The 25960-nt window shown below is 38.3% G+C and overlaps 1 protein-coding gene across 1 annotated transcript; it reads left to right on the top strand.

Moving 5' to 3' along the window:
* LOC132522478 (synaptotagmin-like protein 3) lies at positions 1–24707 on the top strand. Its single transcript, XM_060153172.1, is given in 3 exon segments — positions 1–42; positions 480–533; positions 23803–24707. Coding segments are annotated over 3 exon segments (972 nt in total). The 3' UTR covers positions 24679–24707.
* Positions 24708–25960: the final 1253 nt, after the last annotated feature.

The following is a 25960-nucleotide window of genomic DNA, read 5'->3' as shown; positions in this document are numbered from 1 at the left end:
ATGCCTGTAAACGCCATTCACAGTGCAAACCTCATCAGCAGCGTATGAACAGCATTATCTTATTTGAAGACATACCTGGCTCTCCCACGGCACAAAGTAATATTTTGCTGTTGAAGGCTAGGTGGTACTTTAAAGTCAACCGAGGTCAAGATCTGTAATAATAGTCATTCTGACTGACTCAAAAGGAAAACAGAGAATCATTGCCAGAAAGATCTATTTGGATGAGGTTTAGAAAAGAGAAAGGCAGGAATTTCTGAAGCAGCTGTGTAACTACAACTAGGAGCAGACTTGTCATCCTGGCAAGATGATGGACATGATCATCCTTTGGACATGATCTACCAAAAGGGCACCTACATATAGTATACACACATATGAGATTTTATGGTATTGTGATATCACAGTGCTAACAACAGTAAGCATGTGATAGGTTTTAGAGAAATGAGTGTACATGTATGTGTGCATACTTTTGTACCCTTTAGCCAAGCAAGAGTACTGGAGTATCACGATTAAAATCTGGATTTCTTGGGCTTAAAGTATGTCTTCACCGCTAACTGGCTGTATAACTTTGGGCAAGCTGTCTAAACTCCTTGTGCTTCAGTTTCCACATTACTAAAGAGGGGGCAGTAATAGTACCTAGTTTATAGAATTGTAGTTCAGGTAAATAAGATAATCCATGTAGACTGTTATAGAAAATTACCTGGTACACTTAATAAAAGTACATTTATTAAGCAAAAGTTTAATAACTGTTAGTTCTTATAATTACTTTTTAAGAATGAACAGCTGATTTCTGGGGTCAGCTTAACCTTTTGTGGATAGAAGGGTCATTAAATCCATAATGTGCTTGTTAGTACACTTTCAAGGGATGATCTCACTCATTTACAACAGTCAACTCACAACAGGATCTGACCAAATCAGAATGAATTTTGAAATGTTTTGTCATGTTCGTGCTCTCAAGCACAGAGGTACCTAAAAATCAATGAAAAGACAGATATACGGCTGTTTAGAGATGAGAGGGAAATACTTCTCTTAATAGATAATGAAGAGAGAAAGTCTCTAAGGTGCAGAAAGTGACAATTATATAAAGACACATCCAGGAAGTTAGTTCCTAACTAATGTTTCCCAAAATACAGGAATTAAGCTGAAGTTAATGGACGTATTTGATCTACCACTAAAAGCAATGTTATATCAAAGCTACTTAACTAAAAATAAAACGATATTTAAAAAATTAACTGTTGCTTCTGGGTCATCGCAGGGCACTGAGCTGATCTCCCTGTACTATGCTGTTGCTTTCTACTATATTTTAGCAGCATCAGGATGCAGGGTGAAATGGAGTGTATGTGGTAATATAGGACAAATATTTCATAAAGTGTAGCTTATTGATAATCACCACACGATCCTGTGTGATTTACATGCCTCTTAAAAATATATAGGAGAGAGACGAGGGGAAGATGGCGGAAGAGTAAGACGCGGAGATCACCTTCCTCCCCACAGATACACCAGAAATACATCTACACGTGGAACAACTCCTACAGAACACCTACTGAACGCTGGCAGAAGACCTCAGACCTCCCAAAAGGCAAGAAACTCCCCCACGTACCTGGGTAGGGCAAAAGAAAAAAGAATAAACAGAGACAAAAGGATAGGGACGGGCCCTGCACCAGTGGGAGGGAGCTGTGAAGGAGGACCGGTTTCCACACACTAGGAAGCCCCTTCGTGGGCGGAGACTGCATGTGGTGGAGGCGGGTGGGAAGATTCGGAGCCACGGAGGAGAGCGCAGCAACAGGGGTGCGGGGGGCAAAGTGGTGAGATTCCCGCAGAGAGGATCGGTGCCGATCGGCACTCACCATCCCGAGGCTTGTCTGCTCACCCGCCACGGCGGGAGGGGCTGGGAGCTGAGGCTCGGGCTTCGGTCAGAGCGCAGGGAGAGGACTGGGGCTGGTGGCGTGAACACAGCCTGCGGGGGGTTAGTGCACCACGGCTAGCCGGGAGGGAGTCTGGGGAAAAGTCTGGAGCTGCCGTAGAGGCAAGAGACTTTTTCTTCCCTCTTTGTTTCCTGGTGCGCGAGGAGAGGGGATTAACAGCGCTGCTTAAAGGAGCTCCAGAGACGGGCGCGAGCCGCGGCTAAAAGCGCGGACCCCAGAGACGGGCATGAGACGCTAAGGCTGCTGCTGCCGCCACCAAGAAGCCTGTGTGCGAGCACAGGTCATTATCCACACCCCCTTTCCGGGAGCCTGTGCAGCCCGCCACTGCCAGGGCCCCGGGATCCAGGGACAACTCCCTGGGGAGAACGCACGGCGCGCCTCAGGCTGCTGCAATGTCATGCCAGCCTCTGCCACCGCAGGCCCGCCCCCGCACTCCGTGCCCCTCCCTCCCCACGGCCTGAGTGAGCCAGAGTCCCCGAAGCAGCTGCTCCTTTAACCCCGTCCTGTCTGAGCGAAGAACAGACGCCCTCCCGCAACCTACACGCACAGGCGGGGCCAAATCCAAAGCTGAGCCCCGGGAGCTGTGAGAACAAAGAAGAGAAAGGGAAATCTCTCCCAGCAGCCTCAGAAGCAGCGGATTAAAGCTCCACAGTCAACTTGATGTACCCTGCAAGTGTGGAATACATGAATAGACAACCAATCATCCCAAATTAAGGGGTGGACTTTGAGAGCAAGCTTTATGGCTTTTCCCCCTTTTCCTCTTTTTCTGAGTGTGTATGTGTTTGATTCTGTGTGAGATTTTGTCTGTATAACTTTGCTTCCACCATTTGTCCTAGGGTTCTATCCGTCCATTTGTTTTTCTTTAAAAAAATGTTTTTTTCTTAATAATTATTTTTTATTTTAATAACTTTATTTTATTTTATCTTACTTTATTTTACTTTATCTTCTTTCTTTCTTTCCTTCCTTCCCTCCTTCCTTCCTCCCTCTCTCCCTGCTTTCTCTCTCTCTCCCTCTCTCTCTCTCTCTCTCTCTCTCTCTCTCTCTCTCTTTTTCTTTCTTTCTCTTTTTCTCTTTTATTCTGAGCCGTACGGATGAAAGGCTCTTGGTGCTGCAGCCAGGAGTCAGTGCTATGCCTCTGAGGTGGGAGAGCCAACTTCAGGAAACTGGTCCATAAGAGACCTCCCAGCTCCACATAATATCAAATGGCGAAAATCTCCCAGAGATCTCCATCTCAACACCAGCACCCAGCTTCACTCAAAGACCAGCACTGTCTACAGTACCGGACACCCTATGCCAAACAACTAACAAGACAGGAACACAACCTCACCCATTAGCAAAGAGGCTGCCTAAAATCATATAAGTCCACAGGCGCCCCAAACACACCACTAGACATGGACCTGCCCACCAGAAAGACAAGATCCAGCCTCATCCACCAGAACATAGTCACTAGTCCCCTCCACCAGGAAACCTACACAACCCACTGAACCAACTTTAGCCACTGGGGACAGACACCAAAAACAACGGGAACTACGAACCTGCAGCCTGCAAAAAGGAGACCCCAAACACAGTAAGATAAGCAAAATGAGAAGACAGAAAAACACACAGCAGATGAAGGAGCAAGATAAAAACCCACCAGACTTAATAAATGAAGAGGAAATAGGCAGTCTACCTGAAAAAGAATTCAGAATAATGATAGTAAAGATGATCCAAAATCTTGAAAATAGAATAGAGAAAATGCAAGAAACATTTAACAAGGACCTAGAAGAACTAAAGATGAAACAAGCAATGATGAACAACACAATAAATGAAATTAAAAATACTCTAGATGCGATCAATAGCAGAATAACTGAGGCAGAAGAACGGATAAGTGACCTGGAAGATAAAATAGTGGAAATAACTACTGCAGACCAGAATAAAGAAAAAAGAATGAAAAGAACTGAGGACAGTCTCAGAGACCTCTGGGACAACATTAAACACACCAACATTCGAATTATAGGGGTTCCAGAAGAAGAAGAGAAAAAGAAAGGGACTGAGAAAATATTTGAAGAGATTATAGTTGAAAACTTCCCTAATATGGGAAAGGAAATAGTTAATCAAGTCCAGGAAGCACAGAGAGTCCCATACAGGATAAATCCAAGAGAAATACGCCAAGACACATATTAATCAAACTGTCAAAAATTAAATAAAAAGAAAACATATTAAAAGCAGCAAGGGAAAAACAAAAAATAACACACAAGGGAATCCCCATAAGGTTAATAGCTGATCTTTCAGCAGAATCTCTGCAAGCCAGAAGCGAGTGGCAGGACATATTTAAAGTGATGAAGGAGAAAAACCTACAACCAAGATTACTCTACCCAGCAAGGATCTCATTCAGATTTGATGGAGAAATTAAAAACTTTAAAGACAAGCAAATGCTGAGAGAGTTCAGCACCACCAAACCAGCTTTACAACAAATGCTAAACGAACTTCTCTAGGCAGGAAACACAAGAGAAGGAAAAGACCTACGATAACAAACCCAAAATAATTAAGAAAATGGGAATAGGAACATACATATCAATAATTACCTTAAATGTAAATGGATTAAATGCTCCCACCAAAAGACACAGACTTGCTGAATGGATACAAAAACAAGACCCATATATATGCTGTCTACAAGAGATCCACTTCAGACCTAGGGACACATACAGACTGAAAGTGAGGGGATAGAAAAAATATTCCATGCAAATGGAAATCAAAAGAAAGCTGGAGTAGCAATTCTCATATCAGACAAAATAGACTTTAAAATAAAGACTATTAGAGGAGAGAAGGACACTACATAATGATCAAGGGATCGATCCAAGAAGAAGATATAACAATTATAAATATTTATGCACCCAACATAGGAGCACCTCAATACATAAGGCAAATACTAACAGCCATAAAAGGGGAAATCGACAGTAACACATTCATCGTAGGGGACTTCAACACCCCACTTTCACCAATGGACAGATCATCCAAAATGAAAATAAATAAGGAAACAAAAGCTTTAAATGATACATTAAACAAGATGGACTTAATTGATATTTATAGGACGTTCCATCCAAAAACAACAGAATACACATTTTTCTCAAGTGCTCATGGAACATTCTCCAGGACAGATCATATCTTGAGTCACAAATCAAGCCTTGGTAAATTTAAGAAAATTGAAATTGTATCAAGTATCTTTTCTGACCACAACACTATGAGACTAGATATCAATTACAGGAAAAGATCTGTAAAAAATAGAAACACATAGAGGTTAAACAATACTAATAATGAAGTGATCACTGAAGAAATCAAAGAGGAAATCAAAAAATACCTAGGAACAAATGACAATGGAGACACGATGACACAAAACCTATGGGATGCAGCAAAAGCACTTCTAGGAGGGAAGTTTATAGAAATACAGTCCTACCTTAAGAAACAAGAAACATCTCGAATAAACAACCCAACCTTGCACCTAAAGCAATTAGAGAAAGAAGAACACAAAAACCCTCAAAGTTAGCAGAAGGAAAGAAATCATAAAGATCAGATCAGAAATAAATGAAAAAGAAATGAAGGAAACGATAGCAAAGATCAATAAAACTAAAAGCTGATTCTTTGAGAAGATAAACAAAATTGATAAACCATTAGCCAGACTCATCAAGGAAAAAAGGGAGAAGACTCAAATCAATAGAATTAGAAATGAAAAAGGAGAAGTAAAAACTGACACTGCAGAACTACAAAAGATCATGAGAGATTACTACAAGCAATTCTATGCCAATAAAATGGACAACCTGGAAGAAATGGACAAATACTTAGAAATGCGCAACCTGCCAAGACTGAATCCCGAAGAAATAGAAAATACGAACAGACCAATCACAAGCACTGAAATTGAAACTGATTAAAAATCTTCCAACAAACAAAAGCCCAGGACCAGATGGCTTCACAGGCGAATTCTATCAAACATTTAGAGAAGAGCTAATACCTATCCTTTTCAAACTCTTCCAAAATATATCAGAGGGAGGAGCACTCCATAACTCATTCTACGAGAGCACCATCACCATGATACCAAAACCAGACAAGGATGTCACAAAGAAAGAAAACTACAGGCCAATATCACTGATGAACCTAGATGCAAAAATCCTCAACAAAATACTAGCAAACAGAGTCCAACAGCACATTAATAAGATCATACACCATGATCAAGTGGGATTTATTCCAGGAATGCAAGGATTCTTCAATATACGCAAACCAATCAACGTGATACACCATATTAACAAACGGAAGGAGAAAAAGCATATGATCATCTCAATAGATGCAGAAAAAGCTTTCGACAAAATTCAACACCCATTTATGATAAAAACTCTCCAGAAAGTAGGCATAGAGGGAACTTACCTCAACATAATAAAGGCCATATATGACAAACCCACAACCAACATCGTCCTCAATTGTGAAAAACTGAAAGCAGTTCCACTAAGATCAGGAACAAGACAAGGTTGCCCACTCTCACCACTCTTATTCAACGTAGTTTTGGAAGTTTTAGCCACAGCAATCAGAGAAGAAAAGGAAATAAAAGGAATCCAAATTGGGAAAGAAGAAGTAAAGCTGTCACTGTTTGCAGATGACATGATACTATACATAGAGAATCCTAAAGATGCTACCAGAAAACTACTAGAGCTAATCAATGAATTTGGTAAAGTAGCAGGATAAAAAATTAATGCACAGAAATCTCTGGCATTCCTATACACTAATGACAAAAAATCTGAAAGTGAAATCAAGGAAACACTCCCATTTACCACTGCAACAAAAAGAATAAAATATCTAGGAATAAACCTACCTAAGGAGACAAAAGACCTTTATACAGAAAATTATAAGACACTGATGAAAGAAATTAAAGATGATACAAATAGATGGAGAGATATACCATGTTCTTGGATTCGAAGGATCAACATTGTGAAAATGACTATACTACACAAAGCAATCTACAGATTCAATGCAATCTCTATCATACTACCACTGGCATTTTTCACAGAACTAGAACAAAAAATTTCACAATTTGTATGGAAACACAAAAGACCCCGAATAGCCAAAGCAATCTTGAGAATGAAAAATGGAGCTGGAGGAATCAGACTCCCTGACTTCAGACTATACTACAAAGCTACAGTAATCAAGACAGTATGGTGCTGGCACAAAAACAGAAATAAAGATCAATGGAACAGGATAGAAAGCCCAGAGATAAATCCACGCACATATGGTCACCTTATCTTTGATAAAGGAGGCAGGAATATACAGTGGAGAACAGACAGCCTCTTCATAAGTGGTGCTGGGAAAACTGGACAGGTACATGTAAAAGTATGAGATTAGATCACTCCCTAACACCATACACAAAAATAAGCTCAAAATGGATTAAAGACATAAATGTAAGGCCAGAAACTTTCAAACTCTTAGAGGAAAGCATAGGCAGAACACTCTATGTCATAAATCACAGCAAGATCCTTTTTGACCCACCTCCTAGAGAAATGGAATCTAATGAAACAAATGGAACCTAATGAAACTTCAAAGCTTTTGCAGAGCAAAGGAAACCTTAAACAAGACCAAAAGACAATACTCAGAATGGGAGAAAATATTTGCAAATGAAGCAACTGACAAAGGATTAATCTCCAAAATTTACAAGCAGCTCAGGCAGGTCAATAATAAAAAAAAAACCAACCCAATCTAAACATGGGCAGAAGACCTAAATAGACATTTCTCCAAAGAAGATATACAGATCGCCAACAAACACATGAAAGAATGCTCAACATCATTAATCATTAGAGAAATGCAAATCAAAACTACAATGAGATATCATCTCACACCAGTCAGAATGGCCATCATCAAAAAATCTAGAAACAATAAATGCTGGAGAAGGTGTGGAGAAAAGGGAACACTCTTACACTGCTGGTGGGAATGTGAATTGGTACAGCCACTATGGAGAACAGTATGGAGGTTCCTTAAAAAACTACAAATAGAACTACCATATGACCCAGCAATCCCACTACTGGGAATATACCCTGAGAAAACCATAATTCAAAAAGAGTCATATACCAAAATGTTCATTGCAGCTCTATTTACAATAGCCCAGAGATGGCAACAACCTAAGTGTCCATCATTGGATGAATGGATAAAGAAGATGTGGCACATATATACAATGGAATATTACTCAGCCATAAAAAGAAATGAAATTGAGCTATTTGTAATGAGGTGGATGGACCTAGAGTCTGTCATACAGAGTAAAGTAATTCAGAAAGAGAAAAACAAATACTGTATGCTAACACATATATATGGAATTTAAGGAAAAAAATGTCATGAAGAACCTAGGGGTAAGACAGGACTAAAGACAGAGACCAACTAGAGAATGGACTTGAGGATATGGGGAAGGGGAAGGGGAAGCTATGACAAAGTGAGAGAGTGGCATGGACATATATACACTACCAAACGAAAAATAGATAGCTGGTGGGAAGTGGCCGCGTAGCACGGGGAGATCAGCTTGGTGCTTTGTGACCACCTAGAGGGGTGGGATAGGGAGGGTGGGAGGGAGGGAGATGCAAGAGGGAAGAGATATGGGAACATATGTATATGTATAACTGATTCACTTTGTTATAAAGCAGGAATAACACACCACTGTAAAGCAATTATACTCCAATAAAGATTTTAAAAAAATTAACTGTTGGAAAAATAGCCTCAAAAATTTAACTCACTAGCTACAATCAAGAAAAAGCTTAACACCAATTGGTGGGTCCTTAGCTTTTAAGAATATATAATTAAGTTTTATTACCTTATAAGTGATTTGGATCAATTATGACCATAATAGGCTGATGTTCATTCTCCACTTTAAGGGAGGAGATGGCAGTTTCATAGAACCCCGTCATTTATTGCAATCCTCAGCATTTCGTTTCCTGCCAAGGCAAATCTGCTACAAAGCCCCAGTTCCTCTTAGGAATTACTGAAAAGTGACAGGTGTTGATTTGCTGGTATCTTTCTCAACACTTCCAAATGAGCTAAACGAAATGACTTTTCTACCCATTTAGGCAGAAAAATAAATGGGGGCACCAGCTAATGAGGGGGGATGTAGAGTTAGCTGGACTCGAAGCATTCCAAGCTGTTGGCAGCTGGAATCAAAAGAGGAATCCTGCAGACAGTTGTTCATGTTTATTGCTGAATGTGAAATTAGAAAGATGCTTCATCTTCCCCACAGGTGCAGGAACATACAGTTATTAATTACAGCAAAACATATTTATTGACAACCCCAAGCATACAAAATCCCACACTCAGCAAATGGCTTCCAAAGTTCATCCAAAAAGCACTTTAGAATCAATACAAAAGCACTGCAGGGTTGACACATCTGTGTCTAGTAAAATACTGTATCCTGAAAGCATGGCATAGACTCTCTTATTATTTATATAGTTGAACATCATCAATGCTTTCTTTGTTCTTGTAGGAAACCTATAGACAAAAAAAATCCCCTAATTTCCCATTGTTTTCATTAGTAGGATTACAGAATATTTGAAAGATTGAACTGATTTTGCTTTTTTTTTTAGAGGCTTTTAAAACAATTTTATCCCTTCATTGAGCCATGGGACTGATTTACTCATTTGCTCATTTACTAATTTAATAAAGATCTATCGAATACCTATTATGTGGCAAGTACTGTTATAAGTGCTATGGAGAACATACGTAAACAGGTAAGGATTTAAAATCTTATAGAATCTATATTATGAAGCAACTAAAACATACTATAAGAGAGTATTTGATCAAATGCTGAATTGTAACCAATGGACCTGACTGTAACCAATAGACCAGAGCCACCTTAATTCTGAGAAGGGTAAGCACTTGAGAAATTTGCAGAGGAGGACATCCTGAGTGAGGTTGCCTACAGACACTGAATGGACACACATATTTTATATAGTTCTCTTTTTTTTTTTAAACTTGTCTCATTCCAAATAGATTTTGAGACAACTTACAAAAATGCATGCAGGACAACATGATAAAATAAATTAAAAAATAAAACAAAATAAAATAAAATAGAGATGGAAAAAAATGACACCATGCAGTGATTCTAGGGCTGAGCTCAGGACTCCAAATATGCACCATAAATTTCAGTCTGGCTTTTGGAGATGGGTCTCAGATTTGGTCCTTTGTTTCTTGGCAGCAAGGGATAGAAACAAGATAGGGTACAAGAGATATATGATCCCAGATCAGAGCACACAAGTTGCTAGTTGCTCCTGTATATAAATATGTAAGATAAATAACTCCTATAAATCCTTTAGAGGAATACTGTAGGGTATAGTGGATTAAATCCTCAAACTTGTATATGATATAAACATTAGATTTTATGGCTGATTGTAGGTCATTACTCTCAATGTAGGTCATTAGTCTGATAATCTAGCTTTATTTATTCAGTTAGGAAATACTCAAAATACTGAGCATTTGCCACGTACTGGACTCTGCACTCTGAGATGGATAAGGTCTCAGAGATGACGTACTGTTTGAAAATAGCCGATAAAACAAACAAATCACTAAACTTGTTTCAAATAGTGGTAAGTGTCATGAAAATTATACAACAGGATTATGTGATGGAGAATAACTAGGAGGATGAGGAAGCCTCTCTGAAGAACAATAATTGAAGCACATTTAAATGATGGGAAGGAAACAGTCATGACAAGATTAGGAAGAAAGTTATTAGAGAACAACAATTTTTAGGTTTCAGAGAAAGAAAGAGTTCTGGTGAGTTGGAGAGATAACAAGGAAACTGGTGTGGCTGGACTATAGTGAATGGGTGGAGATGGGATTAGAAAGCATAGTAACCTGTGGTAAGACATGTGGGTTTTATTCTAAGAGCAGTGGGAAACAGGTTATAGGATTTGGAATGTCTATAAAAATGGGTAATTGACATCTCTTTGAGTTTTATTTCCTGTCAAACAATTAAAAAATATTGAACATTGGATGATTTGACCATATCTTCTCTGGCAAACCCTGGAAATCAGAAGAAATTCCCTTAAGGTCAGGACTGCGACTCACTTCTACTTGTTACCTGAATTTGGGTAGAATATTTGACAAGCCATATGATCTCAAAGCATTTTTTACTGTCAAGTCTATTTCAACAAATGAATAAAGGGGCATTCAAGTTCCTCAAATTCTATGACAGCTAACTATATAACATGGTCATAACCATTTTATTCTGAGAAAAAAGAAAAGCCAAAGCAGGTGTTGCCAGTTGTTCAGAGTAGCCATAAAAATATCAATAAGGCAACAATAGAATGCTTAATATTAATCAAAGACAATTTCTGGTATATCTCCAAGATAAACTGGTTAGAAATATATACCCCTAGGTAACTAAATGAATTGACCTATGATATAAACTTCTTAACTATAAGCCAGTTAAACTTTGCTAGTCTGCCAATTGATTTTAAAGCTTTCAAGTAGGTGTTATTAAGCCATACTTTCTGTCAGTAATTAGGTGACAGAATCAGTTATCCACTGAGTCCACTCTTAGTTGATGACAATAAAACACATGATCAGTATATACAGATACTCCCTCTCCCAAACTTTTGGTCTTCTCTTGGGGTAGCGAGGAGACTGATCTTTCTCACCAGTCAAGTCAGCCAGTGTAGACAGTTTTCTTTCTATAACCTGGGTCCTTGAGTCTTTTTTATAGAGAGGGTTGCCTTGGAAATAAGAGTTTGATAATTATTCTCAAGCTGTTGACAGCCTCATCAAGCCAGTTGAGAGGAAGATCAGGCTGGGCAACAATAGAAGTTTAGATTATATCCCAGGAGCAATGGGAAAATGTTGATTTAAACAAAATACCATGATCAATTTACTTTTAGGATAAGTAGTTTGTGCACATGGTACATATGATGAAAAAGTATGTCATCCGGCCACAACCGTCCCCCAGGATAGTCATTTCTCTTCTCCAGAGCAGGGTAGACAAAAGCAATAACAGACCTGCAGAAGAAAGCAGACAATGACTACTTGACCCTTTTATGCTTTTAATTATTGTAACTTTGAAATATGATTTAATAAAAGACTTGTCTCTTATTCTTATACTTCAACTATTATAATCTCCCAGCTAATTCTTTTTTTTTTTTTTTTTTTTTGTGGTACGCGGGCCTCTCACTGTTGTGGCCTCTCCCGTTGCGGGGCACAGGCTCCAGACGCGCAGGCTCAGCGGCCGTGGCTCAGGGACCCAGCCGCTCCGCGGCACATGGGATTCTCCCAGACCGGGGCACGAACCCGTGTCCCCTGCATCGGGGGGCGGACTCTGAACCACTGCGCCACCAGGGAAGCCCCAGCTAATTCTTGATGTTAGTTTTTCTATATAAAGTTTACCATATCTTGTTCTAAAAGTTTGCTTTAGTAACTTTGTTTTTGAAGTATAACATATATACAGAGAAGTGCGCATATCATACATATACAGATTAACAAATTTTCACAAAGTGAACATACGCATGTAATCGTCACCCAAACCAAGAGACAAAATATAACCAGCTCCCCAGACGTCACTTCCGGTCTGCCTCCTCACAAGGGTAACCATTACCCTGCTACTAACACCATAGATTCATTATGCCTGCTTTTGACTTTACAGAAACAGAATTGTATACATATATTCTTTTGTGTCTGGCTTCTTTGGCTAAAAATATGGTAATAATACTCATCCACATTGTTTTGTGTAGCTGTAGGTTGTTCATTCTCATTGTTAAATCATAGTCTGTGGTGTGAATATACTATTTCTTTTTTATCCATTCTACTATTAAGGGGTGTTTGGATTGTTATTGAAATAGTTGTTTTATTGGCTATTCTGAATTATACTGCTGTGAACATCCTTGTCCATATCTTTTGGTGGATATGAGTTATGTTGGGCTTTTATCTGGAAGGAGAACTGCTGAGTCAGAGAGTGTGCATACATTGTCAGCTCCTGTAGATACTGTCAAGCAATTTTTCAAAGCTGTTGAAACTGTTACACTCCCGCCAACAGTAAATGTTTTATTCTCTCCACACCCTCATCAACACTTGTATGTTTTTAAATTTATTTATTTATTTTGTATTTTAACTCTCCTGGTAGATGTGTGGTGATGTTGTAATATGGTTTAAATTTGTGTTTCAGTGATGACGAATGAAGCTGAACAGCTCTTCATGTTTGGTCATTAGGACACCATTTATTGTAACTGCTTGTTCAAATCTTTTATCTATTCTCTATTGGGTCATCTTCTTTTGTCTTACTGATTTACAGGAGCACTTTATATATTCTAAATTTGAGACTTTTGGTGACTATAGTTGAATGTATGTGTTTGTGTTGTATTACAAATTTCTCCCATTCTGCGGTTTGCTTTTTTCAGAATTTAATGAAATATTTTGATAAATCTTAAGTTCAAACTATTAAATTTAACAATGTTTTACTTTTTTTAAATATCTTTATTTATTTTTGATCAGACATTTTGTACACCATTTCAGAATTTTTTTTTCTAACTAAATGTCATGATGTGTTTGCCTTAAATTTAGAAACTTTATATTTCTCTCTTTCACATTTACATTTACAATCCATCTAAAATTTATTTTTGCATAGAGTATGAAGTAGGAGGTAGGATTTATTGCTTTCCCAGCCTTGCTCTTTGAAAAAACTGTCCTTTCTCCAGTGTACTGCTTGTCTTTTTTAATTTAATGAGGTCATCTTAAATTTATAAATTAATTCATTAAGCTTTGACATCCAAGAATAAGGATTGCTTTTCCATTTATCCTAGGCTTCTTTGGGTCTTTTCTAAACCTTGAAGTAACACTTTAAGGTTTTCTACATAAGGATCTTTTACTTTTCTTAAGCTTGTTCCTAGTTATGTTTTTTTTTTTTTCATGATCACCTCCATAAAGAACATGTTCTCTTCCATTACACCCTCTAATGGACTTTTATTTGTATATATTGAGGCTATTATTTTCACATATTGATTTTGTATCCAGACATCTTAACTGAAGTTTTTCATTATTTATAGTTATTTTCAGTTGCTTGAGTTTTCTAAGTTTTCATCTGCAAATAATTATTTTTCCTCTTTCTGTTCACTTTTCACTTTTTTTCACTCCTCTTTCTTCTAGTTATTTCTCCAAAAGAATTATAAATAATAATCGTGATAGCTGATGTATTTGTGTTTCTGATCTTAAGGAGATGCTTCTAGGCTTTTTCCATTAAGCATAATCATGTTAAGAAAAATATCAGTTACCTCTTATTGTATTTAGACTTTTTATATCCATATTAATAAACAAAATTAGACTGTGGTGTTCGTTTCTGTTTTATCTTAGTCTGGTTTAATGTCTCTGATATACTAAGAACTTAAAAATTAAAGGCATGATATCAATCCAATGTGAAGTTGTCCAGCACTGGCACCTTTTTGTGGAGGAGGGGTTGACTTTTGAACATCATTTAATCTAAAATAATTGTTCTATTTAGGTTTTCTATCTCTTTTTGGGTTATTCTTGGAACTTTATATTTTTCTAGGAAAGTTATTCATTTAATTTAGGCTTAGAGTAAATTTGTTTAGAGTTAAGCAATATACCTCCATGTTTTAAAATTTATATGTGGTTGGATCCCCATTACTATTCTTTTGTGTATTTGTGCTTTCCCCCATCCTTTGTTTCTTCATTAGATTAACTAATAGTTAATGTGTTGTATCATTTTTTCTTCCTCCCATTCACAATTAACCTACCCAGATTTATTCATAGTTTTAAATGTTCCTTTTTTCCTGTCATTGATTTCTGCTATTCCCTTGACTAATTACTTCCTCCAATTTTCTTAGGTTATTTTGTTACATTTTGTTTGTAACATCATTTGCTGATTGATCTATTAATTTATTTTTTTCTTTCTCTATAATTAATATGTCTCCAATGCTAAGAATACTACTCTAAGCCACCATTTTATCTGAATCCCATAGGTTCTTATTGCAATTGTTTTAACTTTAGTTATTTCCTAACAAATCTGCAATTTGAGTCCTGATTTTTAAATCAAATAATTCTGTAATAAAAAAGCCCTACATTTCCAAGTGTTTGGATTTTAACTGTTTTTGAGTTTTGTTATTAATCCCTAGACTTATTGCATCTTGAAAAAAAATCACATTGTTTGCTGTATTTGTACTTTTTAAATTTTAATGAACAGTTTTTTGTGTCTTTACATATGGTGAATATAATTGAATTTCCAAGGGCATATACAAACAAGGTATGTATAGTGACTGATTTTTTTAATATTTTTCACTTGATATATCATGGCTAGAGATAGGCAAATTAATTTTGTGTATTTCACTTATTGTCCTTATAGATTTTATGCTTTGAATTTTAATGCTCTATTTAGTACAAAAATATTCAGGGTGGGATGATCTTTATTGCATATTGTATATCATATTTTGTATATGGCATATTGTATTGATATGGCATATTATCATTAAAAATGCCCTACCTTATTTTATTACTTTTGTCTTTGTATTCAGCTTGGTTAGCTATTATGATTATGGCCAAATTTTGATTTTCTTATTTTTATTTATTTACTGATTTTAAATTTGCACGTGCCAGGTAAGTCTTTGTTCGTAATTTTGTTTTCGGTCTTCAAAGTCACATTTATTTAAATGCACATGCATTTATTTTATGTAGCTAACAGTTAGGTTTGGTTTTTATGTGTCCACTCCTGTTTTTGTTGTTGGTGGTGTTTTGGGTTTTTTTATTTTTTGGTTTTTTTGGTAAGTCAACCTTTTCTTTCAGAACACTTTTAGAGTTGCCGGAAAATAGCAAACGTTGTACAGGAATTTGACATATAATTTATACTCAGTTTCCCCTATTATTATCATCTTATATTAGTATGGTATATTTCATTAATGAACCAATAGTGACATATTATTATCAACTAAAGTCCATACTTTATGCAGTTCCTTAGTTTTTACCTAATATTCTTTTCCTGTTCCAGGATCCTTCTGACCTAAAACAAATAAACTGCCAGCTATTCCTCCTGCAAAGCAGGGTTTATTTAGAATCAGCAGAGGATTGTAATACAGGGTCTGCAACCACGGCAAGCCACTCACAAGTCCAAGCACAACAAAGGAAGACCTCTTTTATGAAGAAGAAAAGGAAATTTACAGGGCTATAGTAAGTAAAGAATCCATGGCTTTTCATTAGCTGAGTGTTGCCGGGAAAGAAGAGGAGTATTTCTTCCTATTGTTGGACTCTGCTTTCACAGAGCTTGAGCGCTCCCCCTTCTGGTCTCTCAGCTCTGTTTAATTGAGGCTTCTGTTTATTTTTTACAGTCCCATCCAGGATACCAGGTTACATTTACTTTGTCTCCTTAGGTTTTTCTTGGCTGTGAGATTTTCCCAGACTTCCCTTGTTTTTGATGAACTTGACAGTTTTCAGGAGCACTTGTCAAATACTGAAAGTTCTTCAGTTGGGATTTATCTGAAATTTTCCTCATGATTAGAGTGCAGTTATGTGTTTTGGGGAAAAGATACTACAGAGGTGAAGTGTCATTTTCATTACATCGTATGATGGGTACGTACTATCAGTATTAGGTATGACTGTTGATGTTAATATTGGTTCCCCGACTGAGGTAATGCTTGTCAGTCTTCTCCATTGTAAAATTACTCTTCATTTCCCCCATTCTATGCTGTACTTTTTGGAAGAAAGTCACTATGTGCAGCCCATATTTAAGGAGTGGGGAGTCATACCCCATTGCTTTGAGAGCAGAATATTTATATAAACTATTTGATATTCTTCTGCAATGAGTTGTCTCTTCTCCAGAATTTATGAATGTAATCACTTATTTACATAAATATGGGTTCAGGTCTTTTCATGGTTTCACACTGTTTTGGGTTAAGTTGTGTCTCCTGAAAATCTATATGTTGAAGTCTTAACCTCTAGTACCTCAGAATGTGACTCTAATTGGAGATAGGGCCTTTAAAGAGGTGGTTAACTTAAAATAAGGCATTTGGCGTAGGTTCTAATCCAATCTGACTGATATTCTTATAAGAAGAGGAAATTTGGAGAAACAGAGTGGTACCAGGGATGTGAGGACATAGCAAGAAAGTGGCCATCTGCAAGCCAGGGAGAGAGGCCTTAGGAGAAACCAGATCTGCTGACACCTTGATCTTGGACTTCTAGCCTCCAGAACTGGGAGAAAATAAACTTCTGTTGTTTAAGCCACCTAGTCTGTGGTATTTTTTTATGTGATCCAATCAACCTAATACAGATACTTCATTTCATTTATTGCTGAATACCCATTTTATGGGCATACCACAGCTTGTTTATTCATTGGCTTATTGAAAGACATCTTGGTTGCTTCGAGTCTTTAGTGATTATAAACATTTGGTGCTATAAACATTCACAGGCAGGTTTTTCTGTGGATATAGAATTTTAAATCAGTTGTGTTTCCTCTGCTTCATCCCTGATAGTTTTCCTTGTTCTTAAATCTACTTTGTTTGAAATTAATATACTGCTTCCGCTTCTTAAACAGTTAGTATTATCATGAGCTATCTTTATTTTTAACCTAAGTCTTTATGTTTAAAGTGGGTTTCTTGCAGACAACATATATTTCAGTTTTGTTTTTATAGCCATTCTGAAAATCTCTGTCATTTCATTGGTATATTTAGATCATTTATATTTAAAATGATTACTAGCTTTGTCTTTATACTTTATACCTTTATACTTGCTTTATAAGTGATTGATCTACTACCTTTACTATATATTTGCCTTTCCAGTGAGGCTTTTTCTTTCTCATGTTTTCTTATTATTAATTATTGCCTTTTCTTTTTAGCTTAGAGAAATCCTTTAAACTTTTCTTGTAAGGATGGTTTATTGGTGATGAACTCTTTTAGCTTTTGCTTATCTGGAAACCTCATAATCTCTTTCAATTCTGAATGACAACCTTGCTGGGTAGAGAATTCTTCGTTGGAAAATTTTTCCTTTCAGCACCTTGGATATATATATCATGTTACACTTTCTGATCTGTAAAGTTTCTGCTGAAAAATCTGGTGATTGTCTTATGGGGTTTCCCTTGTACATAATAGTTGGTTTTTTTTTTTTTTTTTTTTTTTTGCTGCTTTTATAATTCTCTCTTTACCCCTAACTTTTACCATTTTAATTATAATGTGTCTTGTTGTGTTTCTCTTTAGGTTCATCTTTTGGAACTCTCTGGGCTTTCTGAGCCTGGATGTCTGTTTCCATCTCCAGATTAGGGAAGTTTTCAGCCATTATTTCCTCAAATAATTTTTCTGTCCCTTTCTCTCTCTCTTGTCCTTCTGGGAAGCTAATAATATGAATGTTATTCTGCTTGATATTGTCCCAGAGTTCCCGTACAGTATCTTCACTTTTTAAAATTCTTTTTACATTTTGTGGCTCTGTCTGGGTAATTTTCATTGCTCTTGTAAGGTCGGATCTTAACAAACGGCACCACAAAACAGAGGAAAGCTTCAAGTGAGCTTTATTAGGAAGCGCTCCCAGGCGAGGTTCCCTGGTCCGAGAGAAAGGGGCCAGAGAAGTCACATCCAGTACTGGATGAGGGGGATTTTTATTGGGGTAAAAGCAGAAGGCGGCTTGCAAAGGGAGGGGTTGGTTTGCTATACAGGGTAATTCCTTATTTGGTGAGGATACAGCAGGGCCAGGTGTTGGTTGGTCTGTTGTGGGGCATAAGCCCATTTTCCCTTCCCGTCAGCCCCATTGTTTTCTGGGCAGGAAGTTAGAGTTTCTTGTTGATTCCCAGAACAGGTGAGGTCGTTATGTCCCAACGCCTCTCCTACCTCATACTGGTCGATGTTTTCTCTTACCCCCCGGGCCTCCTTTCACCCGGGCCAACGGACCTTACAGCTCTGTCTTCTAGCTTGCTGATTTGTTCTTTTACTTCATTCAGTCTACTGTTGAATTCCTAAAGTGTATTTTTCACTTCAGTTATAACTTCTGTTCTATATTTTATTATATTTTCTATCTCTATGTTGAAGCTCACTGTGTTCATCCATTCTTCACCTGAGTTCAGTGAGCAACTTTATGACCATTACTTTGAACTCTTTATCAAGTAGGTTGCTTATCTCCATTTCATTAAGATCTTTTTCTGGGGGGTTGTCTTGTTCTTTAGTTTAGTTTGGGATTTGTCTGTCTCCTCATTTTTCCTAACTCTCTATTTATATGTATTAGGTGAAACAGGCTACCTCTCTCAGTCTTGAAGGAGTGTCCTTATGTAGGATATTATCTGTGGGGCCTGGAAGTGAAGTCTCTCTTGGCCACCAGAGTCAGGCACTAAAGAGTTGTCCCTTGTATGGGCTGTGCATACCTGCCAGCTATAGCAGGGCTGCAGCTTCTGTGTAGGGTGGGTGAGGCACAGAGTGCTTGCCTGGCCTAGTTGTGGTGTGGCTGCTACATGGGGTGAATATGGGTTTGGGGCACTCACCCAGCTGGGTTGTGGCATGGGGTGGGCAGAGCACGTGCACTGGTGCTAGCAGGTTAGAGAGAGGGCACCAAAAATGGCACTTGCCAGTTCTGTCATGAGCTAGTTAGGATGAGATTACAAAAATGGCACCCACCAGTGCTTCCATCCCTGGCGAAAGTCCCAGCAGTTTCCTGCTTCTCCAGCAACAGCTTTAAATCTGTAAGTAGACTTCCTTTTATTATGTTCTAGGCATTTTCAAACTGTTGCTTTTGTGCTGGATATCAGTGCAAATGGAACAGTTCATGAGCCCTTTAAGAGAGGAGTCTCCATTCCCTACAATGCTATGGTTCTCCTGGACTTAATCCACATTGATTTTCAAAACTGGATATTTTGGGTGCTTGTCTTCTGGATTCAAGGGTCAGGGTGCCTGATGTGGGGCTCGATTCCTTCACTCCTTGAGGGAAAGCTTTATATTTTTGGTGTATCTCTTGATTGTAGGTCACTGCTCCTGGGGTATCGTCCAGGGTGAGACTGTATCTCTGTTTCTCCTACCTGTCTCCATGTGCCTCTTATCCTTTATTGTAGACACACTGTTCATCTACTTTTCAGGTCCTTTTCAGAGGAAAATCATTCCATATGTAGCTGTATATTTGTTGTGTCCATGGGAGCAGCTGAGTTCAAACCCAAAATATTTTATTTTATCTACATTTATCTCTTTTCTGAGTTCATGATCTAATGACCTATATCATTTTACTTCCCAGAATGAACAGTAAGAAGTTAGTATATATTTCTATCTTTTTAGCCCCTTCTGTCTATGAAATGATTTCCATGGATTACATCACTTTTCTTAGGTTATCTATTGTTTACCTCCTTTAAATAAACTTATACTACTTATATAATTTTCTGTTTCAGTAATATATTTTATATTCTGTATATGAAATTTGAGGGAATCAGTCTTACACACTTGTATCTCCTTCTTTTCCCAGTTATCATTTCCATCATTTCCAGTTCTAAAATTCTTCTCCCCAAACCTCTTCTCTATAACTCCTACTGTGTTTTAGCCGGCTTGTTTTCTTTTCATTACTTCTCTGATGGATTTGACTTTTTGTGATTCTTTTTACTTCTTTCCTGAGCTCTGAAAGATTATGTTTCATTTCACTCTGTTGTTTCACTATGTTTTTTTCTGAGTTTTTGTAATTCTTCTTTGAGCTCTTTGATTACTCTACTTGGCTATATTGAATTTATGGCAATATGCTTGGCCTACATTTTTATCTGCTTGGTGGCAATATTTTTTCTAGTTACTGTTTTTGGTCTGCCTTATGCTTTTTCTGTTCCTTCCTTCTTAAGTATTTTTAAATGATTTTGTCTGTGCTGTATCCTTTTAAAATTATTATAATTCACTTTTTAATCACATTTGAGTCAGCTATTTGCACTAAGCCTATGTGGGAATGTGTGTGGGCAATAGTATAAGTGGCAGAGATTAATTTGTATATGAGTTGTTTAGGCTTTATTTGCCCTCCTGTTCCCATATAATCTATTGTCTTTTCAGTTGCCCCAAATGACTGGAATTAAGACTCTCCTTAGACTCACCTGCAAAATATTTTCTGTAAAGATGGCATGCCTGTGTCATCTCATTCTGTAGTACCAAATCTAATCTTGGGAAAGTCCAGTTCCCAGTCCATTTGTTTTGTTCCTATTGCTCTAAATAATGTACATCAGTCAGTATCTCAGCAGGCTGGGTAGAGAGAATGAACTATCAAAGGGAACTGAGATGGCCAGTCACAGCAAAGTAGAAGGAAACCCTGGAGGATCTGTCGTCACAGAACTCAAGGAAGAAAGTATTTTAAAAAGGAGAGAGAGGCCAATTATGTGAAATGCTCTTAGGAAGTCCTGTAAAATGAAGAATTAAACCTTTCTTTGAGTCACAAAGATTATTTGCATTATTAAAATGTGTTTTCATTGGTGGTATAATAGAAGCCATACTGAAATGGGTGAAGAGTCAATAGAGAGTAGAGATACTAAAGGCAGAGAGCTCTTTACAAGAGTTAGGGGAGAAAAGAGACAGAAGAATAGGTTAGGAGAATGTAGGGTCCAGGGACACTTTATCTTTCTTAATTTTTAAGGGAATGATTAAAGCATGTTTAAATAGTAAAGGGTAGGGTCTAAGAGAGAGATAGCAGAGAGGCCAGGGAAGATAACCTCTAGCCGTGGAGTTATAAGAAGGTGGCAGGTAAGGCCCTTTTTAGGAGGAGGGATATTTCCTCCATTTTCAAAGTAGAAAAAGAGGTGAATCCAGGTGTCTATGTGAGTAGGTCTGTGTATTTGGTGATGAGAGCTGTGAAAACTTCCTTATCATGTTTCTAATTTATTAGCAAAATCAGAGAGAGTGTCATCCATTGAAATTCCAGAGGATAGGGAAGGATCAAAATTTAAGGAGAAAGCAGAAGACTTGAAATGATTATTGTGGAGAGTAGGAAAGCTAGTCAGGCAGTCCTAAGGGCCTTGCTGGGTTGGGAAACCATAAGTGTGCCCCACTGTGTTATTTTTCTCCAGCAATTTGGAACCATCTAAAAAAGAAAGATTAAAGGTAATGACCCTGGCATCTCAAGCCTGGCCGAAAGAGTTTCTGTGTTGTCTCTCTCCAATGTACTTTAATACTAGACCAAAGAGAAGCTAGTTTGACCTCTGTAGAACAAACTCCCTTTGTTGCTTAACTGAGGAAAATCATGTGGTAGATTCGCCATGTAAGGTATTTCTATTCTCTTAAATAAAAGCTCCCTTTGGAACAGTGATTGGTAAGGCCAACAGGTGGATTCTGAAGTAAGAAATCAAAATCCGCCTTTCATTGATTTTTCAGTCATTTGCCTCAATTCTCTACTTCAAGTTCAATTTGGAGTGCTTTTTACATACTAACATTGTGTCTAGCTGCATGATAGTCACGATAGATACAGAAACATGAAGCATAGACTGTTCTTCAAGGAATTCATGATGTTCTGAGAGTTTACTTTTAAGAGACTATTTCTTAACATTCACATCAAAACTTTGAAAATGTGTTAACTCTTCAAATATTAAATTTACATGTATAAATCTAAAACTAAATTATTTCTAGAGCAATACATTTTAAAATATACTGTTTCTGTAATACATTTGACTTAGAAATTTCTGGCTTTGCTAGTATTCTGGTAACATTTCTCCTTTAAAAGAGTAACAAACTACATTTATAGAGTTGAAGACATTATTGTATGGATATATTTTTTAAAATTAGAGACAGTTCAAATTTTCCCAAATTCTATTTTTTTAATCTATATCAGAATTTGAACTGCTTAATTTTCCCTTACTTCTCATACAATGCTGAGGAATGTCACAAATGTTAAAAAGAATTTAAAATAATGTTCTCATGAGGTGATGGACTGTAAGCCACACTTGAGTGTGTTGAAGAGTGAGCAGGAAGTGGTGGAAGAAAAGATAGCAGACAATGATTTCCAGGGGGAAGAAAGTTAACTCCTTTATTGAATCTTAAGTACTGGTGTGCATGAAAAATTTTACTGTGTATATTTAAGCCCAAAATACAGAAAATGAAATGAAACCTGTCATTTTTAGATGCTTTAGGTCACCTATTCAGAATTACTCAAAAAGAGAGATGCTATAAATCTTTTTGTGCAAGAATTGCTTTTGTAAAAAGCACGTGTGGATAGCTTTCATTTAAGACTAAAATATTTTGACAGAACAAAACTTCAACTAGAACCACTGTGAGTGATTTAAATACATACATTGAGATATAAAATGGCACTAATCACATACTTCAGCTGTCAAAATCCCTGGCAGAGTAGATTAGTGAAAAAAAGAAGTTATAAAAGAGCAAGAGAAAAAAATCTAAAAGGGAAAAATAGATGGTTATAAATGCAACAGATTTCCTCTGAACATTCAAATGTTTTCACTAAACAAGTCAAGAAAGGATAATTTAAAATCTCTACAAGAGGATTTAGAAAGTCAAAATAGATGTGAAAAAGATCATACACGTGACAGCTAAAAGAGTGGGGAGAAATCCCTAATAATTTTTATCTAAGGTCTTTTAATCTCATTGAATTTGAATGAGATTCTAACTTGGAGATGTTAAGAAATCTAAGATCAGACTGGATTCTCCTATTGATATTCAGCTGGAAGTGTAAGTCATACATAATTTAAATAAAGAATAATGAATCCATTTGAAAGGGCTAGATCAAACTCATAGAGATATGTATTATTCTCCCAGAACTTTACAGACTCCAAAGGCAAGAGGAAGACCCCAGAAGTCATGCAGTTCATTTTCCTGTTCTAAGAGAGCTCCAGAAAGACAACTTTGTTTCTTCTTACTAAATTTGCAGAGAGGCAGTTGGTATACTGCTCGTCCAAATTCCCCCATTAAATTTTGGTTCAATGTTTTATTCTCCATTGTCTTCAACATCTTATTTATTCAACAATTAGCAAAAACCTAGCATACGCATCAAGGCCTGTAAGAACCTTGCCTATGGGGAGGAAAAGAAGAAAAAGTGCAATCCGTATGTAAAGACCTATCTGCTGCCTGACAGATCCTTCCAGGGAAAACGCAAGACTGGAGTCTAAAAGAACACGGTGGAGCCGACCTTTCAGGAGACCTTGAAGTACCAGGTGGAGCCTACCCAGCTGGCGACCCGGCAGCTGCGGGTGTCTGTGTGGCACCTGGGCACGCTCGCCCGGAGGGTGTTTCTTGGAGAAGTGATCATCCCTCTGGCCACGTGGGACTTTGATGACCGCACGACCCAGTCTGCCCATTGGTATCCGCTCCAGGCCAAGGCAGAGAAAGACGAAGACAGTGTTCCCACGAATAACGGAGAACTTGTAGTCCGGGCCAAACTGGTCCTCCCTGCAGGGCCCAGAAAGCTCCAGGAGGCTCAAGAAGGGACGGGAGATCAGCCATCACATAACGGTCAGCTCTGTTTGGTAGTGCTGGGAGCCAAGAATTTACCTGTGCCCTCAGATGGTACCTTAAACTCATTTGTTAAGGGCTGTCTCACTCTGCCAGACCAGCAGAGGTTGAGACTGAAGTCCCCCGTCCTGAAGAAGCAAGCCTGTCCCCAGTGGAAGCACTCCTTCGTTTTCAAAGGGGTCACCCCTTCTCAGCTGAGGCAATCCACCCTAGAATTAACCGTTTGGGACCAGGCCAACTTCGGTGTGAACGACCGCTTGCTGGGAGGCTCCAGGCTTGGTTCCAAGGAAGAGCCAGCGGGCGGCGCGGACTCGTGCTCACGATCAAAACTCCAATGGCAGAAAGTGCTTTCCAGCCCCAACCTGTGGACAGACATGACCCTCACCCTGCACTGACCGGAGGCTCCGGGCGCAGTGGGTTTTCAGGTGCCGGGGCCTGATGGTCGGCTGCGGGGCTGGGCGTGCGGGCACGGGGGTGGAGGGTGGCGAAGGGCCCTGGGGGATGTGAGCTCTCCCCGTCTACAGCCGTCCTGCTGCTGAGATGCTCTTCCACATTCCTCTATGAGTATTTAGACAGAACCATTATCGATGCTACGTTAGTTAGGTCTCAGGTTGGTTATCTGTGCTTTGAGAGATGTGGAAAATGACCCGATTTCAATAAATGTTCAACAGTTAGAAAAAAAAAAAGTCAGATACTGTAGTAATCCCTGAAGTAACAAAGGTAAATAAGAGGAGCTCTTTCGTTGGGAAACTGACTGCTAAGTGGAATGAACTGGGTGCCCTGGAGGTATGGGGAAGGGACTATAAACCAGATGGAGGGGCCTAAGCAGTGTATTTGAACTTAGTCTTGAAGGTGCAGTATAAATTAGCTAGGAGAAAGAGTGAAAGCAGAACATTTCTGGAAGAGAAAAGAACACATGCAAAGATAAGAGGGTGTGAAGAGTGTGATGGCTTCCAGAAGCTCCATATACAGTGGGTAAAGGCTACTGCAGGTAGGAGGGGAGGCTAGAGTAACACTTTCCAAAATATCTTTTGAGGAATATTAATGCTGCTAGAAGCACTGAAAAAAATTCTTTCCAGACTTAGTAGATAGAATCTGATGGGAGTTCCCAATAGAAATTGTGGGTTCCGGAGGCTGTAGGAAGGTTTGGTTGGGAGGGCAGGCAAGGTAGGGAGTACTGGAGGCAGAAAGCTTGGAGCAGTATTGGGATAAAAGCCCAGGAAAGGAAGAAAAAACACAGAGGAGCTTACATCTGGAGCAGTGGCTCAGGAACACGAGGCTGAGGGTGACGTCCGGAGCTTTAGTTTCTATCACTACTAGATGGAGGCATCACGGAGATATTATCCAAGAGTATATGATGCTTCAAGTCTGTGCTCCAGTCAGGCTTTGTCCACTGAGACTTTCTAGCAAAATATTCAATGTTTTGCCTCCTCAAGTGATGTGGTTACCTACCCACATGCCTGGCTTCCTTTATACCTTCTTTCTGAATTGGATGTCTATAGGTAGGTCACAAACTATAGAAAGTTTCCTCAAGGACAGGTTGGAGTTTCAAGGACTCTTGTTTAGCTCTGTCAGCTCTTTACTCTCCTAATTTCTCTAGCACACCCTGTTCATAATCCAGTTCTTTATTCTCCTGGCAGCCCCTTGAGAATCGTGTCATTCTCAGGCTCACTTCAA

Source organism: Lagenorhynchus albirostris, chromosome 6, assembly GCF_949774975.1.
Source record: "Lagenorhynchus albirostris chromosome 6, mLagAlb1.1, whole genome shotgun sequence".
NCBI classification, from domain to species: domain Eukaryota; kingdom Metazoa; phylum Chordata; class Mammalia; order Artiodactyla; family Delphinidae; genus Lagenorhynchus; species Lagenorhynchus albirostris.
The sequence above is the reverse complement of the archived record's forward strand: the minus strand, read 5'-3'. Positions and strand labels throughout refer to the sequence as shown.